Here is a 15,917-nt window from a genome sequence, read left to right on the forward strand (position 1 = left end):
TAAGTTCTAAACAATGTTCTTGATGTCAACTCCAGCTGTGGACTATAGAACTTTTTCACGATTTAATGCACTATTAGAAACATGGAAACATCCAATTCTGCCATATCTGCGCGAAAGATTGCTGCAACATAAAATAAAGAAACTTGTTTTCTTATTTTCGTGTCCTTGGTCGACCTGGATATGTTCCGACTCAGCCTATACGCAAGTTGCAGCACAAATTATCTTTATCCTGTGCACGAACTTTAATTATATCTCTATCAGTTTGTAAATATTGACTTTAGGCTGTAAGATATATATAGAGTTTGAATTTTTACATTTCATGCAATTTTTACCAAGCGATGACTACTTACTTGAAATTAACGATTTCCAATTTTCATAATCTGCATCATCAACCTTTTTATGAATTTCCACAAATAATGGTGGGCTTACACTTTCTAAGAATAGAAGAATATTCTTTCTAAAGAATAACCCTTTATCAATGTTTTGGGTCTCCGAGCTAGCTTGAATTTGGACACTCTTTAACCATCCTCCTTACTACTACAAAAATTGACGACGTTACAATTGCGAAATTGTCGAGCACGAATCACGTATAATGTACTGACGAACGCAGTGAGATATACGAGTGCGCCAATTTTCACATAAACGTTTGATGGCATCTCGTACCAAAAATCCAACGAACAAAGTACAGTTGGCGCAAGACACCCAGAACAATCAACGTAAACGTAAATTATCGCAATCGCATTGTTTGCGGATAAAATCGAAATGTGCGTGAAGAGTTTAATAATAGTTCTTGTACCATCAACACAAATCACAACGAATAAATATTATATTTCCTTTTTTGTGCACATCTTGTATGATAAAAACACGTCACATAAATGTCATAAATGTATGTGTACATACTTATACACTGATTTTACATACTTACACTGATTTTTGGTATCGCTTTTCTAATGAAAAATTTTAAGAAGCTGATAGACATTTTACAAGATAGGTGTATTATTAAAAGTAAAAAAGTAAGAAGTAGCGTAATTTTATAATGCTAGAGTAACAGAAGTATTTCGCAGATTAAATAATGTTCTGAACAGATGATATCTTGATTTGTAACAACGATTTCTGAAATGTTTCAGCTACGTATGATTATCACAGCTATAAGTGAACAAGTCATGACGATCGTACCAGGTGATTTCAAATATTTCTAAACGTAATCACCAAAGTAATTCAGCTAGTTTACTGAGAATATATTAGAATGTCCCAATACATTTGCTTGCAACTATGCAAATTGCGACAGTAATGATACTTTTTCAATACGCTAGATACATTTTGTGATCCAAGTATGTAGTCTATTACTCCTGACGACGATACATGCTGAGATGATGGCTTTGACAGTCTGACAAACGAACCTGCCACATTACTGAAAGCTATAGTAACTAAAACATTTTTCAAAGAGCCTTCCGCAAGAGGAAAATTCATTCTCACATTCGTTCGTAATGTACGAACGTGTGTTATGTACGAATATGTTTTTTTGCTTATCAACGTTATCTCCAATTCTTCAATGTTCAAAGAACAATGTGATCCACACAGATTGGAAATGAACAGTTTTTCTTCAATGTTTATAAACATGCATGCTATTTAGTTGATCATTGACAAAATGTATTCGTTTACATTGATGTTTCTAGCTACGGATGCTAAGTATTTTTAAGCACATTCACGCACGGATGATTATTGTTCGTATTGCGATTACGCGGGGACAGTTATCTAATCTGAAGCGACACCGATAGTAATGCGAACAGAAGAAACTGAAAGTCAGTGTCACCAGATGAGGAGAGGGAGCAAGATCGAGGGGGAAAAGTTACCTTCTCTATGCCAGTAAATATCGAATAGAGACGAAACGCGTCACGTGACCGGGGCGGAAGCGTGGGGATAGCGTCATAGAAGGGGAAGGTAGAGAGGGGACACAAATCTTGATCTGGCGACACTGCTGAAAGTACATACGATCTATAGTTTGCCAACGTGGACGTTACAGGTGGGCTCCGAGAGGATTTAGGTGGCGTTCAAATTGAAGTTACATTTTCGATGTAACCATTTGAGATTAAAAAATTCCACGCACAATTATACAGTTGGGAATTCTGATAATGGAGAAGTTATCCGTAGGGAACGCTGAAAAAAAGCAAGTTTAGAAAAGAAGGGAGTCAGAAAACGATCTCGCAGATCAACAAGGAATAGAAACAGAGAAACGTATGCTCGAGTTCCAAATTATCTTCAAGGATAACTTATTCGAGATTGTTTTCTAAAAAATTCGTTGTGTTTGTTTCCTGCGATAATTGCAGATATTTCATCGCAGTTTCAACGTTCTGTTTCGTTTATAATGTTTAAAACAAACGTTCTAACATTCTTGAAGAGATTAACCCCTTAGCTGGCGAATAATTCGTCGTTATTCATTGAAATTGGCAGTTAATTTTTGAACAAACTACTATCTAATAATAATGTAAATATTTTTCTACGTGCACATCGGTGACTTTGTTAAGGGGTTGATACAAATTTTATTGTAAGATAACTATCAAGACTATCAAGACAAATTAATCTAAGTTGTGTTAATATCAGAATGTCTGTAATCGTCGTGTACAAGCATATATATACTGTGCACAATATACTATACGACATACGACATAATTAAGCACGAAATGCTTGTTCAGAAATTAGGCTGAGATTCTGGTCAATCACGTCCAAATTTCTTCGTCAAGAGTTTGCCAATAAATAAATACAATTTAAAGAAATGGAAAACGAATCGACATGGTCGTTGATTACAAATGAAATATTCTATGAATTTCTGAAGAAGCACTTTTTCAAGAAACTTTTTCGAAGTTTCCGTCCGTCCGAGACAGGAAATAAATAATAAATGTGTTAACAAATTGTTTCTATGAGCATCTTAGGTACGTCATGCATTAATGTGAACTAGCGTAAATTGATTTGCATTTCGTAAGATGTACGAACGCCTTCCCTTGTCCGCACTCTTCATCGTAATCATTTTCAAGTAACGCCTATTTGGGAAGTGACAAGTGACCATACGTTTGCGATATCTATCCGTTTGAAGACTGACCTTAGCACTATCTTTATAAATACAGTTTTCTCTACTTGTAATGAAACATCTAGTTATTAACATATATATTTATATTTAATATATAGCATAATATACTAATTAAAACGATAAGCTTATGTGTTATACTCGATTTTATAACCATCAGAGTATATTATATATGCAGAATATATATACATATTACATAATATGATAACAATTAAGAAGAGATATATATATGCGTTGCTAACAACATATATTACAACACATGCAATAATGCTGTATATTGTACGCATATAACATGTGAAGAAATGATTTGCTTCTAGAATTTAGTATTAAATCTATTGCTTTTTCGTGTGCCTTGATTCATTCTGCAAAAATCCAACATGTTAAATTCATCAGACTCACCGAGACTCTACTGTGCCGTCTGAAGCCTTATTAGCAATGGTAGCCGACAATGCTCAGCAACAATCGCAACAGTGCCCAGTCCGCGGTGAACAACAACAAACCGGCTGCAATAACGAGAAACGAACCACGGAGGAATCGGTAAACGAAATCAGTAAGCCCAGCCAACCGGTGAACGAAGAAGAATGCGCGAAAAACCACGGCTGGAAAGGATTCAGCCTGAAGAGGCAGCTCAGCAAGGTTGATCTGAAAATAAAAAGTACTTTCACGCCGGCTTTGGTGACGTCTCAAAATGGGGTACTTGTATGCTTTCTCTTATACTCATCAAATATGCCTTCTCTTGTAGATCACCGGTATGCAAGGGGAATTACCTAACCACTTTCGTCTGAATAGTATATCTCTCATGTATACTCAATTAGTCAGAAACTTAAACCAGTAACTCGCAAGGAAAGTTCGTCAGATTCTACGAATTTATATTCTACAATATTCTGCATCGTCGTTTGACGCAGGGGTTGAAAGAGTTCTGATGCAGGGTGCACCATCTAAAGTGTTACAAGTAGGGGTGTGCGAGATCCCGGTCGGGACGGGAATTTCTCGCGAGACCGGGACGGAATCCCGAGTCTTTCGTAATCTCGAAAATCCTTAGGAATTCCTGAAAATATCTGTGATTCCCGACATTTTGAAGTTTCTCCATACTTCCAATAATTACAAGAATCTGAAAGCCATTGTGTTCTCGAAGATTACATACCTTATTAGTCGGAAATGTTTATGTTAGTAATATTGTAGAAAGTAATTGCAAATAACGATACTTTCGGGAATCCTAAATATTATTCTATATCCCGTACATTGTCGGGTATCCCGAAAATTCTCGAGAATCCCGTATATTCTCGGCAATCCCGAATCTTCGCGGGAATCTCGGATATTTTACGGGAATCTGGAACATTTTCGGGAATCTCGCACACCCCTAGTTACAAGCTGTTTTATCCTCATGCATTAAATGGCTTCTGAAAGTATCGAAAAAATGCCAGAGTATAAAATTTGACAGAATTCAATATGGGTGTGGTTATCGTAGGCTGTTAGTCAAGCAAATAATGATAGACAACGTACATTAACTTCGCGATTTAGTTTATACAGTGCTTGTCGAAGATAACGACAATTATTCGTTTTTCGAACAATAATCTGACCACACACTTTATTTTCCTAGCCGATTGCGAGGAAACCGACGGTACCGTAATCATTTTTCACAAATCTATACATACATATATGAGCTTCATAGAGCTTAATAGAGTTACTAACGGTAAGATAGAAAAGTAGGCTTTCTGGGAGCTTTCAGGCGCAATTTTGTTGATAGTTCGCCTGGTGGGCTGGTATAATGTACTACCAAAAAATGAATGTCGTATTAATACAATTTTATTTTATTTTTTTTCTCTTACAAAGAAGCTTACTTTAGGAAACAAAGCTCTGTAAACAATTATTGACAATGGTATCGACAGCTTTACTATCTGCAAATGTAACAATGTAATTTAAATTATTTTCAGATCCAGAAGAATAGCTCTCATATTTTGTATTAATTTATTTTTTAGATGATTTTGCGAGGGATTTTTAACGTATTTTTGCAAATAGCAGACATATTCACGCTTATTCAAAGTGAAGACTGAAAATAAATGCTATTCGGATACAAATAACTCTATGACAAATTAACAATGAGTTCTACTCGTGTTTTTTTTATGTTTATCGTGCAAACCGTAGCAGAAGTGTTATATTATAGAGCATGGAGTTAAGTTAATTTCGAATCAACAATGTTTAAAAGTTACAAAATCATCAAAGATAGCCAAAGAATTGAAATAAGTGTCATTCCACTTTTTTGATTTCTTGGTTTTCTTGTGACTACGTATAAAAATGATCTAAAGCATTCTAAAGGATCACTGTATTCAAATCATTAACTGTTATTTATAATTGAGTATCCTTTTCTGTTATTCAATTGATAAAATTATTTGTGGCTGGTTACAATAATTCCATTAACTCTGCGATCTCGACCAATTGCAATTTTTTATAAATCTCTTTTTCGCGTGATCTAGTAAACTAATTCTTCCAGTTTCTCAAAAGAGGCAAATCGTTTGGTCTATTAAAAAAAAAACCAATCTGTTTTAAATAATGTACGAATATTAAATGTCATTGTATATTTTGTTTTCACAGTAATTTTGTAACTTTTAATCAAAATCTGATGTTTCAAAATAAACTTAACATCTGGCGAACTTCCCTTGTCAGTTCATATTTTTTTTATCTCTTTATTTGCTTATGTGCGAGAGAATCTTCATTATCACAAGAATAAAATAGTGATGTAGATTGATTAAAACGATCTGAAACACATTTTAAAATGTTTTTATGGTGTGCCATTAAACTAACGTAACGTGCAGCTTCGTGTGAATAATTTTGTGTGGAATATATTGAAAAAAGTAGTAGCATATATACGTATAGAAGTGATATGTTCTTCCTTGCATCGTAGTCATTACATTAGAGCCATTGTGTTTTACATTTTTCATTTCTTTGCTTTTGTTTGTACAACGTTAACTTGTTTGTTCAGTACTAAAACAAAACGATCTTGTATGTTATTTCAAACACGACAGAACCTTATTTATCATTCACACAATTTTTACACAATATCAATGGCAATATTAAACGTAAGCCTTGTGATATTAAAAAATATTATACATTTTATATATGAAATTTTAATATTCGCATTGTGTATTACACGTAATCAGCGCGAATCATTTTATCGAGCCACACTTCTCAAAGTTACACTTTTCCAACTTCATTCTCTCATTTATCCGTGAAAAAACAAAAAACAGAAACGACTAAACAACTTGAATTAACATTTCGTGAATGTCGGCAAGCGGTGTGTAACAAGCAATATGTCGATTGGATTGTAAAAAAAATGTATAAATTGTACAAGGTCTGTGTGAAGCAAAAGTGATTCTTGCTTTATTGAGTTGATAGTAGAATAAATAATTACGTTGGCGATTAAATTATATGAAAAGTATTCATTTTAATATGATCGCTACTTTCGCATGTATTAGACGTAATTATGTAAATTCTACAGTTGTGGTAAAAAGACAAATCCGAAATATTCGATTAGTTTGAAATAACATTAAGTAAACTGAGAAATGGTAATTATATAGAACGAAGTCCATCTCATTGATTTCAATGACAATTATGTCATTGTGGTTATTAACCACCACTTAATTAATTAATTTTAAAAAATATATATGCAAGTATTTTCAATATTTTAATAAACACGATCTACTTGTCCTTCATGGACGCTATAAATGTGCGAAAAATATAAAATTCGGTTCAGAGTACTATTCAGGGTACTTGACAGTACTATTTTTCTTTTTCGAAGTACTTATACAGGGTCATCCGTTTTTAAACGGCCAAACGTTAACCAGCTGTAGAAGACCCCAAATGGAACAACTTTTATCCCTATCACTTTTTTTTGTTTCGGCCTTGATTTCCAGATAATTGCAAAAAACCATCATTTTTTTGAGTTTACATAAAATTAAATATCTCAGGACTCCAATGATGAATCTCGATGCTTTTTTCTTTGTTTAGTTTAAAATAAGCAGGGGTATCTTTTTTATTGAATAAACTTTTTTGTATGACCTTCGGATAAAAAAAAAAAGAAGTGATAGGGGTAAAAGTTGTTCCATTTGGGGTCCTCTACAGCTGGTTAACGTTTGGCCGTTTAAAAACGGATGACCCTGTAGATTGTTCGAATTCCATCAATGAAGGTTCGAACCTGTTTGCGAGGTACTTGATCCCATCCCTACGTTTTAGGTGAAATATCCGACTGTGCGCTATATAATTACCAAAGAGAAGCCTGTTGCTTTGAACACCCGCTTCACGCATCCTTTCGCTTCGTCTAATTGGTGGAAAGGACAGGCAAACTGCTTCCTTAGGAGTTCCATGTACACGTGGCTCTAACTACAGCTTTGAACTTTGACCGTTGGCGCTTTCTGCATCGCAAAAGTGACCATATATACAGTTAACACGAATCCGTTCTCGAAGTTTGAAAAAGGTATGTACAAGTACCCCATTGTTAACAGGTAGGCACCGATAGTAGCGGTCAGAAATCTTCCGTTTTTTACTGTAACGTCAACGAATCCGCGAGTTCGTTGTCGCCGGTCGAAAGTGTCGACTCCGAATCGCCGGTGTCATCGGAAGGTTCGATACCGGGCCGCGAGAGCCCATTGAACGATGACAAGAAAAGAACGATCCAGGAGGCGAAGAGCCCGGTCGTCGAAGGAGAGAACAATAACAAAGGACCGTTGCGATCGCACAACGAGACCGTACCGACGACAACGACAACGACGACGACAATGACGACATCACCGTCGGCTATCAGGCCAGAGAACTTAACGTTGCCGGAGCCGGAGCCGAAGCCGCCGCGACTCAAGAAGATCGTCAAGATGAAACAGGCGAAACGGGAAGGTCGTTTATTGTCCGTACCGAATTTAAAGCTACCGAAAACCGATCCGACGATATGCGACCTCAGGTGCGAAGAGAACACGGCCCCCGAATCCTTCACCGGCAATCTAATGAGAAGATTCAGTAAGTGTTTAAAATTAGAGTAGAGGAGAGTCTGTGTTGTCCGTGTGCATTTAGAAACGTGATACGTGTTAGAGATTTAATCGTAACATATGCGAATGCGAGTATACATGATTGCGTGTGAGCGTGAGCGTGAGCATTCCGTGTCTACCAACCAGCAAACAAAGCAATAATAAAAGAGAGTACAAAAACGAGAAAAGAAAAAACGAAATATATAAAATAAAATAAGTGAATATAGAGAACGTATAGAATAGAAAAAAACGAATAAAAGAGAAAAAGCAAATGATGATTTTCTTCTGATCGCACGCGCGATCGCGTTTGGCGATTCTCACACTTTACGGCCGTGAAGGGAAAAGGACAACGCGCGCTTCTTCCTCTGTACTCGATGAGAGGGCGTGCAACACCTGTGTTCACGAGGACTAGATTAACATTTAGAGAAAGAGCTCGGCCTACGTTTTTCCGACTGTGCTTCTATCTTTTTCTTTGATTTTCAACACCAAAAGCCTAGGATGCTCGTAGATTCATGTAACTTTAACCATACTAGTGGTAAACGTCAGATTAACCAGTGTCTATACGTGAACGAAGCTTACGCTATGAAATGTCATCAGAATCAAAGGTTTATGTGAAACGTGATTGACTTTGTTCTGCAAGGTACGATAACAAACTGTGCAACGAGCCGCGTGGCTCGAACGAAAAAATGATTTATCCGCGTCTCCAATCTCTTCCGCGAAACAAACGGACACGCGTCTCTCGCGCGTTGCAATACGATTGCATTGGAACTTCTCGCTACAAAAAAAAAATAATAATTAAACTCGATATACGACACGACTCGGTACGTATCTCGCAGATGCGTGTGGCAGAGACGACTACACGAATAGATAAAGATTATAATATGCGAAAGACTCGTTTATTAACGACGCGACCAGCTCACATAAATCTGAGAACAGACACGAAATACAGGAGCTTGCGAAAGTAAAGCCAGTTGCAGTGCTAAACCCTGAAGCTTTCTGTTTGAATTCGTTAGACTAACTCTAGTGACAATGCATGACCGATGTTCAGACTTTACCCACGTAGGAATACCATGATTTTTTACTTTGTGCTACAGCACACACCCTATGGATAACTGTGTAGACCCCTTTCACACCAGCCCGCCCCCGCCCCGCCCCCCATTTCCGCGGAGCATGTACCATTTACAGTAGTGCCCGCTTAATAGACGTGTTTACTGCGGTTAATCTTGGGACTACTCGAACTTTTCACTCTATTTCGATCGTACTCGCAAGGTAAGGATTCCAATTGTCCGATTTCGATTTCAGCAGGTTTTTGTGAAGCGATATTACGCAGCAGGCAAGGGCAATCCGCGATCCTTGTCGCGGGAGCGTTCTGAAGTGCCCTCAGGGGCAACGTTCGCGGTCAAAGAACGTCGTGGGAAGAATCTTGCAGTGTATAAAGTGCTGTGGCATCGTTCTGTTCTATTTTGGCAGAGTTATCGCCATTCTTCTTAGGGCAATCTGTGCTCATGCCTGTTGCAAAGATCCCCAATGATACAGCAATGGACAGAAATATTCGCACACCTTTTAAAAAGGAACTTTTGTAAAATTGAGCTTTTTACATATGTTTTTACACGAGTTATTCTTTGTGAAAGGTTGTGCGAATACTTTTGCCCACTCCTGTACTATACAGGGTCTCTCTTTTAAGTATGATCCACCGAAAATCTTGTTTGATTGTGAACTAAAGCACCTTCCACCAACGATGACATGTCTTAAAAATCGATTGCTCGCGACAAGGTTTCAAATAAAACACTTCACATCCATAATAAAGATACACGAGATATCTCGTCCATTGTAGTGAAAGGCTTAAACAATTGAAAATTGATGATTCGACTTCTGATGTGCAATAGGCTGCACATAAAAATTTGTTCAGGTTGAAATCGGACAATTCAGGTAATCCTTTTGACGTGTTTCTTCCTCGTCTCCAATACTATGAATAGCTAGTGAATCGAAGAAAAGTAACAGGTGACAATTCCCAGGGTAGCTTCCTTCCTTCGTTCCTTGATATTAATCGTGGATACGGTCCTGAATCTGCGTCTATTAAACGGATACTGTTGCATTTTTTCTTTTTAAGCGACCGATAAAAGTATGGGTACCAAATCCAATGAAATCACATTTCGATCTAACAATTTTACCATTCGAGAATTGTTCTATTGTCATCGTCCTCTTCTCATTCTTATCTGTTCATTGGACAATAACGACGCAACTTTCAACACTTCTGTGTACAACATTCATGATTTAAAACGTGGCATTAGCAGTGCAGTGGACAGTGAAAGTATCTTAACGCTTATCAAATTTTTATTTAATTCTTGGGAGCTTAAAGATTGCGTTATCAATTTTGAAGTATTCTTGCTTGTTAGTGGCAAAGGTATTTAAATGTCGCATTGTGATGAGACTTAATGTTACTTGTTACAGAAGCCACCAAACTGCGAATAAACAAATAAATCACGCCAATATAATTTTTTACGTATTGCACAGAGAAACTATTTTTTAGTACAAAGGCAAATAGAATGATTTGTGTTTGAAAAGTTTAATACTCTATAATCTTACTTAATTATTTCATTATAACTTCCAAGCACCAGTGGATCAGTCAGTCTTCTTTTTATAAAAATATTTACCATTTCTCTAATATTTTCTGACAACAATCTTGTTCTCTGTCCTTAAATTCCTCTATGTTCACGATTTCAGTTATCAATTATTTCGCAGACATAGTAGAACAATTTCAATATCATTATAATATAGTTTAAATTGCAAATAACTTATCATCCCTTCAATGATAACCGTTCAAGATGTTGAAAACATGTAATGACAATTTGTTGAAATAGTATACGCACACTTCTTATGAATTCAAAGAAAGAATCTTACAAAAACCAATGAATTATTCCTGGCACTTAATATTTGCAAAATAGACAAACCATTGATTCTTTGTGAATTTCCAAATTCAGAACATTTAGAAGAACATCTAAAAACATTGTATCTTTATTATAAAAATTTTTCGAAATTGTCGTTGATATATGAACCACGTGATAAATATTTTATACACTTAGAATGATAAATTATTTATGTTTATCTGGTTTCCTTCCGTTCTAAGAATCAAATGTAACTTTTGAAAGCGTTTGGTTACTTTCACGATCCACCGCAGCTAAATAATTCCATTTTAATACAATATATATGTATATATGTATATCGATTTAAATCAAATCTTCTAGAAAACATAAAATCAGACAAAGTGACGCATTAAATCTTTAAATGATGTAAATCCCTGAAATCATCTAATGGCTCTAAATATCCGCGAAAAATGATTAAAAACATTCACATTTTCTCATGTCATTGATCTAAATTAAGACAAATACGTGCAGCTAAAAGAATCAACGACTGGTGAATTGCAAGAAAATAGTAATAAGCTTTCTCAATAATTACACTATAAAATTAAAATTTTCCCTTTCTTTGTTCGTCCGCATCTAGATATTTTTGTTCGCACAATATAATGTTTAATTCAGTTCAAAATTTTCAGAAATCCGCACTAACATAACCGAAAACCGAGAAGAAAAATAATAAATAATTCGTGACGACACAGCGATCTTCAGTTATGTGGAATAACTTGCTACATTTTCTTCGCTGATGGTAAATGTAGAGTCTAATATAAGAGTCAGTCAATCGGTTCTGTTTCTCTTTTCCAGGGAATTATGTTTTAAGAAGTTGTTAAACTATTTACGAAACTTCTAAACATCTTTCTGAAGAACGCGAACACGCATTGTCCGTTCGTAATCGATTTAAACAAATAGGTTTCCATGTTGTACTCAGAGGATGCATAGACTTTCGACGACGTTGGAATCGAACGTCTGCCGATTAAATTTTTTCTTGAATCCAAATCTACTTAGCTCGAAAGGTGTTAATATAAAGTACCGGGCCGAAACATGTACATTTGTGCACATGTTTATGCTCGACATGGTTTAGTGGTAACTAGACAGCGGATTTTATGCATTTATGACAAAAATATATAATTTGAAACAGTAAAACATTAGAACTGGGAACTGGGAGAATTTCCTCCCAGTTTGTTGCAATGTGGGTAGTAAAATTTTTGCATAAAGACCCGCAGTCTGGTGATAAAGTCTTGATGACTCAACTACAGATTAATGGGACACGCGATGTGACATATATTTACTTTATACGTAAAACTCCAAAAACGAGTGATATAAAACGTGTTGAATATAACAGTTCCGGTGGTTCTGTCGAGTTAAACATAATAATTGTTCTTAATATTTTTATTTGTTATCTATCTATGGTGTAACATTATATGTTTACATTGATTACTTCGTAGGTACTGGCAAACCATTTTTTTCCAGTAATGCACTGCCATTTCATTTAAAACTTGTGGAGAATTTCAACATTATTTAGACCAGAATTTCGATTTAAAACGATAGGAGAAATTAAACGATTCAGTATGTTTATAGTTGTCTGAGACAATGGTTTCAGCGATAAACTATGGGCTAATGAAATATTTACCAAAACAAAAACACAAGTGACACTATTTTACATTGATTTAAAAGAAAACTAAATATTTTGGTGCAATTGATTAAATACCATAAAAGTAATAGTATTTACAGTACTATCAAATTAAGTAGAAAATTTATGTGCAAGACGTGGTCAGAATAATGGTACGAGAAGCTTTCTTAAACTTTTCTCCTTTTTTCCATCACCTGATATAAAGATTAATTTATTCGTCTAATTTTACAACAAACGATTCTAAAACTGTCAAGATAGACACCATTTCTACAAAATAGAAAACAAAATTTCTAGTTTAATCAGGCGAGAGATGCTACTTTATTAAAAATGGACAAAAAACTTTATTTATCAAGGAACATTAAATATCAATATTTGTTGAACACAAACAGCTGATGTATTTGGACATTATTTATATGTATACTCGCTATTTTTATTATGTTGTTCTTTTCAATTAACTTTTCTTGAGCTTATACTTAAAATCAACAAATATTTGTGCATATTTACTGCTCATTTTTTTCGCAAATTTATTACATTCCAAAATTCTAATTAGAAATGAATAAACAACAACGAGATATTCCCAGATCGCGACAGACTCAATTCAGTCTCTACTCTCATTACGATTTAGGAAAACATTCGGAATGGACGATTTCACTGGAAAAGAAAATGCAAAAGAATTTTATTCCGCACCTGTAGAATCGCGTCCAGTTTGATTCTGCTATCTCGATTGAACAGATAACAAATAAAAATGTTCGAAGCAATTGTTATGTTCTATTGTGAAATGCCGAGGGATGTATAGCCTTCACCTAACATCTCTTGTACTACATCTTGTAACAATATATCCTTTGTATTGCGATATTTCATCGATGCATATACAGCTTGTACCCCACATGCCTTGTTCGTTTCTAGAGAACTACTTGTATTGGCAACAGCATATGTATATTTAAACTAGGCACACCTACGATTATCTGGAATGCGTAGTGTACGTACAGTAACACTCTACATATTATCCGCATCTGTTTCTTGACGCCCATAAGTGTGGATTTCATTTCGACATATTTCTTCTTCTTTTTTTTTTCACATAGACTCCCGCCACTCTCTTTGTGATTTGCTCCCCTCGTTAATGCGATGCCGGAATACTCCTTCGAATGTACACCTCAAGAGATATTACTTACAAACTCGATAAGTTTCTTCGCGTTTGAACCAATTCAAAAAAAAAAAAAAAAGAAACAAAAAATTGAAACAAAATACCAAACCAATAAGTTACCCCCTTCAGCATATTGTCAATCTGTTAATTGAATTGTGAAGAGATTCTACTTTAACGCTTTTTCAGGTTCAAATCAGTTTTGCGGTCTTCCCCGACAGCAAGGTTGATTCAGGTAAAGACAAGGTTTTTCATATTTTGACAGTTGTTTTAATCACCGAGAGAAAAGTATATTTGTTACACATGAGAGTTTTACACGGTTTAACTAGGTAACGTGTTTCAAGCATCTGAATTTGTTCTTTTCTTTTGAGTATGTTTTCTCCTAGCAGCTCATTCAATCACGATATAGCGTCCAGTCCAGATTATATATACATATATATTGTTAACAATCTCGACATATCCTTGACCGTCCCATTCCCGTGTATTTTATCACGTATATACATATATATATACTGTATATTGTTGCTTTAATTCTGGTATGTGTTTTTTCAAAGTACAAGTACTGTATCATAGGATTCGTTATCTTGACACCTTTCTCTCGGTACAACATCGCTTTCAAAGCTTGTGGACATTTTTTTACTGATTTGCACGCAATAGCAATAGCAATAATAATAACACGGATGGTCACGGCATCATCAATGACAACAGGACGTGAAGTTACGAATATACGGTAGGCCCACAAAAAAAAACACATCCGAATGCTTTCATAAGCTGTGTCTAATGTTGGCAAAAGATCAAGTTACATTCTGAACGTCAAGGTACTTTTATTACAACAGTATTGTCTAATAATATTGATATTGTAGATTGTAGATGTTAGGTTCGAACGACACTTTACGATATACAGGGTGTTCCAAACTGTCGTACTCTTAAAAGAGCTGATTCCTCATTTCATGTAACTTCTTCCTTTGCGAAGATATTCTCCGAGGCTTCGTCGTGTTTTCCTTGATGATTCATTAACGAAGCTCCAGAGAACATTTTCGCAAAGGGAGAAATTACATCAAATGCACTGAGGAGCTACCCCTTTCAAGGAAGTACGACATTTCTGGGCCACCCTGTATACATATGTTCCATTTGGACGATACATATTTTTCAGAATCATCGATCATGCGAAGATAGCAACAATATTATCGGCCGACTTGCTAGCCGGAACATATTTCTAATATACTTTATTCATATTTTTTTATCAATTTATTTTCTCGATGGAGATATTCATTTTTTTTTTCTTCTGGTGTATCGAATAACGTCCTTTTTATATGTCTAAATACAGGGTTATTATAAAAGAAATAGATTGTTGCTGTTCTGTGCAAGAAAAATGCTCTTGGACACATTGAGACGTGTCTCGAACCGAATTGTGGCAATACTCTGGATCAAACATGGGCAACGAACAAATGTCCTCGTAGAAACAGAAACTCTTGAGAAAACTTGAGAAAATTTTTTTAATACTCTCCCTCTCTGATAAATATTCCGTTTTGTCGATCGTAACGAATTAATAGAAATTAGTTTGTTATCGACGCACAGGTTCGATCCAAAATCAAGACAAAGCAATTCTGCAATTTAAAAGATTTTTCTCAACGTTCCGATCCAAGTATGGATCATCTTCAAGAGAATTTTGCGTCTGAAAAGTACTGAATATTGTACCGAGTGTTTCACAAGATCAATAATAACCACAACATGATTTTTCACCGTACTTGCTATGTGTAAATTGTTTACAAGTGTATAAATTTGCACTTGAATTCCAAAATTGCTTTGTCTTGATTTTGGATCCTGTGCGACGATAACGTAAATTAATTTCTCTCTCTCTCTCTCTCTCTCTCTCTCTCTCTCTCTGAGCTTGTTTCTATCAAATTATATTTGTACAATTATTGTATTAATGCTCCTCTTGGAACCATACAACTTTCGGTTCAACCATTTTGTCATACAACAAATAGTTTACAAGTAATTTAGGAGGGACAGTTAGCCGAATCACCCTGTATTCTCTAGCAAGGGTAAACGAAATTCCAAGAGTATCTCTCAAGGTCAGTTTCAACACACGCCTCAATGTCTTCGGCAGATTTCTTTCTAAAGTGTCTAATTTTTTTTC

The 15,917-nt window shown here is 35.5% G+C and overlaps 1 protein-coding gene across 9 annotated transcripts in view; it reads left to right on the plus strand.

The window, feature by feature from the left end:
* Tomosyn (syntaxin-binding protein tomosyn) overlaps positions 1–15,917 on the plus strand; it is a 98,636-nt gene that overhangs the window by 56,753 nt on the left and 25,966 nt on the right. For 4 of the 9 annotated variants that reach the window (XM_076433550.1, XM_076433554.1, XM_076433551.1 and 1 more), the window contains 2 exons: positions 3,476–3,775; positions 7,582–8,086. The exons of 2 other annotated variants lie outside the window; for them this stretch is intronic. In XM_076433550.1, coding sequence (XP_076289665.1) covers positions 3,476–3,775; positions 7,582–8,086 — 805 coding nt within the window. Of the gene's footprint in view, positions 1–3,475; positions 3,776–7,581; positions 8,087–13,966; positions 14,013–15,917 lie in introns of all 9 variants that reach the window. 3 more of the 9 variants (XM_076433558.1, XM_076433559.1, XM_076433552.1) reach the window with 2 other exon arrangements.

This window comes from Lasioglossum baleicum, chromosome 11, assembly GCF_051020765.1.
Source record: "Lasioglossum baleicum chromosome 11, iyLasBale1, whole genome shotgun sequence".
Lineage (NCBI taxonomy): Eukaryota > Metazoa > Arthropoda > Insecta > Hymenoptera > Halictidae > Lasioglossum > Lasioglossum baleicum.